This window comes from Cotesia glomerata, linkage group LG7 (genome assembly GCF_020080835.1).
Source record: "Cotesia glomerata isolate CgM1 linkage group LG7, MPM_Cglom_v2.3, whole genome shotgun sequence".
NCBI classification, from domain to species: domain Eukaryota; kingdom Metazoa; phylum Arthropoda; class Insecta; order Hymenoptera; family Braconidae; genus Cotesia; species Cotesia glomerata.
In genome coordinates this window covers 20553785-20556409 of record NC_058164.1, presented here as the reverse complement: position 1 = coordinate 20556409, position 2625 = coordinate 20553785, and the positions used below count along the sequence as shown (strand labels likewise).

The 2625-nt window shown below is 32.4% G+C and overlaps 1 protein-coding gene across 1 annotated transcript in view; it reads left to right on the top strand.

The window, feature by feature from the left end:
- The window catches only part of LOC123269738 (ATP-dependent DNA helicase PIF1-like), a 1662-nt gene extending 353 nt beyond the window's left edge, over window positions 1-1309 (top strand). The window contains exons 2-3 of the mRNA XM_044735573.1: window positions 382-743; window positions 864-1309. Coding sequence (XP_044591508.1) covers window positions 382-743; window positions 864-1309 — 808 coding nt within the window. The remainder of the gene's footprint in view (window positions 1-381; window positions 744-863) is intronic.
- Window positions 1310-2625: the final 1316 nt, after the last annotated feature.

Genomic DNA, 2625 nt, shown 5'->3' with positions numbered 1-2625 from the left:
TTACAATGAATGTTAGCTAGAATAATCACAGGGATAAAAGGAACGGGCCAATCTGATAAAATTTGAAATCTGTACAAATTTAAACAATACTCCCATTAAATTTCAAGTCTAGATCTCTAAAAATACAATTCTATGAAGTGCCCAGCGGAGCGGGCGGGTAACAGCTAGTCGTCAATATTTGCGTGAATTGGCTTACGACACCGTCTATTTAACTAAAGTTGTAGCTGAAAATGTTCCTAAATTAAATCTAGAACAGAGAAAAGTTTCTGGTAAAATTTTAGAGTACAATTATATATGATTCTGGGCAGTTGTATTTTCTTGATGCTCCAGGTGGTACTGGAAAAACGTTTTTAAATCAATTTACTCGCTTGCGAAAATCAGGAGTGAAAAAAACATCGCTATAGCCGTTGCTTCTTCAGGAATTGCTACGACTTTGATAGACGGAGGTAAAACAGATCACTCTGCCTTTAAATTACCTCTCAATTTAGGTTATTCTGAGTCTCCACTTTGTAACATCTCTAAACAGAGTGATATGGCTCATGTGCTGCGAGAAACAAAAATTATTATCTGGGACGAATGCACTATGGCTCACAAAAATGGTATTGAAGCTCTAAACAGATTGCTCAAAGATATTAGAGGTTGCGACCGAATTATGGGAGGAGTAATTGTTCTCTTGGCCGGTGATTTTAGACAAACTTTGCCTGTTGTGCCACGAGGAACACGTGCAGATGAAGTTAAAGCCTGTATTAAGTCATCAATTTTATGGCCTTCGGTCAAAGTTTTATCTTTGACTATCAATATGCGTGTTCATCTTCAGCCAAATTCGAAAGCAGAAGAGTTTTAAAAAATACTAATTGATATAGGTGATGGCAAAATTCCGGAAGAAGACGGAAGAATAAACGTGTCCTATATTAATTGTGAAACTGTCCCAGATTTAATCACCTTGACTGACAAAATATACCCGAATATTGACAAAGCTGGCGATAATTGTAGTTCATGGTTAAAGGAGAGAGCCATCCTCACACCAACCAATGAACAAGTCAATTGTATTAACAACTTTTTGCTGGAGAAACTGCCAACTGAGCAAGTAAGATATGAATCGGTGGACAAAGTACTGGAGGATGAAGAAGCTGTCCACTATCCTGTTGAATTCTTACACACACTCAATCCACCAGGGATACCACCTCATGTTCTTCAACTCAAGATTGGCACTCCAATAATGTTGCTCCGCAATTTGAATCCGCCAAAATTATGTAATGGTACCAGGCTTCAAGTCAAGGTCTTACACAAAAATGTATTTAAGCCATGATTTTCACCGGAAAATATGAAGGAGAAACTGTATTCATTCCAAGGATCCCTCTGATTCCATCAGATTACCACTTCGAATTTAAACGTCTGCAATTTCCTGTCAAAGTTTGTTATGCCATGACGATTAACAAGGCACAAGGGCAGAGTTTAAAGATGACTGGTATTGATTTAAGAAATGACTGTTTCTCTCATGGCCAACTATACGTGGCATGCTCAAGAGTAAGTTCACCTGACAGCTTGGTCATTCTTCAACCAATAGGAAAAACGAAGAATGTTGTATATAAAGAAGTTTTAAGTATTTAATTTTCTATTTTTGACTATATTAATAATTTCTTTAAATTAGATCGATAGAATCAGAAAATAAACAGTAATCCAATCAATAAATATTAAAATTTAAAAATATTTTTGGATCTACCGCTAGAATGGTTTTTAATTCAATTATTTTAAATATTTTATCTATATAATAATTTCTTTTTACTGTTACAAAAGAAATGTTTATCAAGCTTTCAATTTTGTTTAGTGTTAATTGATTGGATACATTTATAGATTGAAAACGAATAGATATAATAAATAATATATTTTAATAGTTTTCAGGTTTATTGTAAAGCTAAAACTATGAACAATGTGTTTTTTGGATTTTAATTTACGTTTATAATATACAAAATTAGTGATCAAAAAAATTTTAAAACTATGAAAATAATAACAGTATAAAAATAAGAACAATGATAAAATAGAAAATGATAGCAATATGGTAAAAAGTTCATAGTTTTAAATTTATAACCAATGTTCATTTAGAATTAGTTAATAAAAAAGATATAAGTTAAATTACTGTCTTTCTATTTAGCACGACAGAGTATTGATGCCTAGGTTTAAGTTGTTTATATCCAATCTATATTTATATAGATTTGATATGTGTAACAAATTCTAAACTTGATGGCATTGACACTCACGTCGATCCATGGTGTAGGCCTACTGGGGATCCCGCCATGTAAAATAATGGGAAAGCATCGTACGACACAGTACCTCCATGGTGATGTGGAAAGCTGTGTTATTTATTAAGTAGTTAAGGGTGTCTTAATTTCGTAAAATCCGTTCATGATAAATAATTAGGCAGCTAGATAACATAATTTAATATTTCTTTCACTTGGCATGTATTTTATGCCACGCGAAGCGGGCGGGTAACGGCTAGTATAAAATAAAATAAAAAATACACTAATGTAATATTAATATAAAATAAAATAAAAAAACACAAATATAATTTTCTTTTTTATTTACAAAACCTTGTCTATTTTTTATAAAACCGTAAGTCTATTTTTT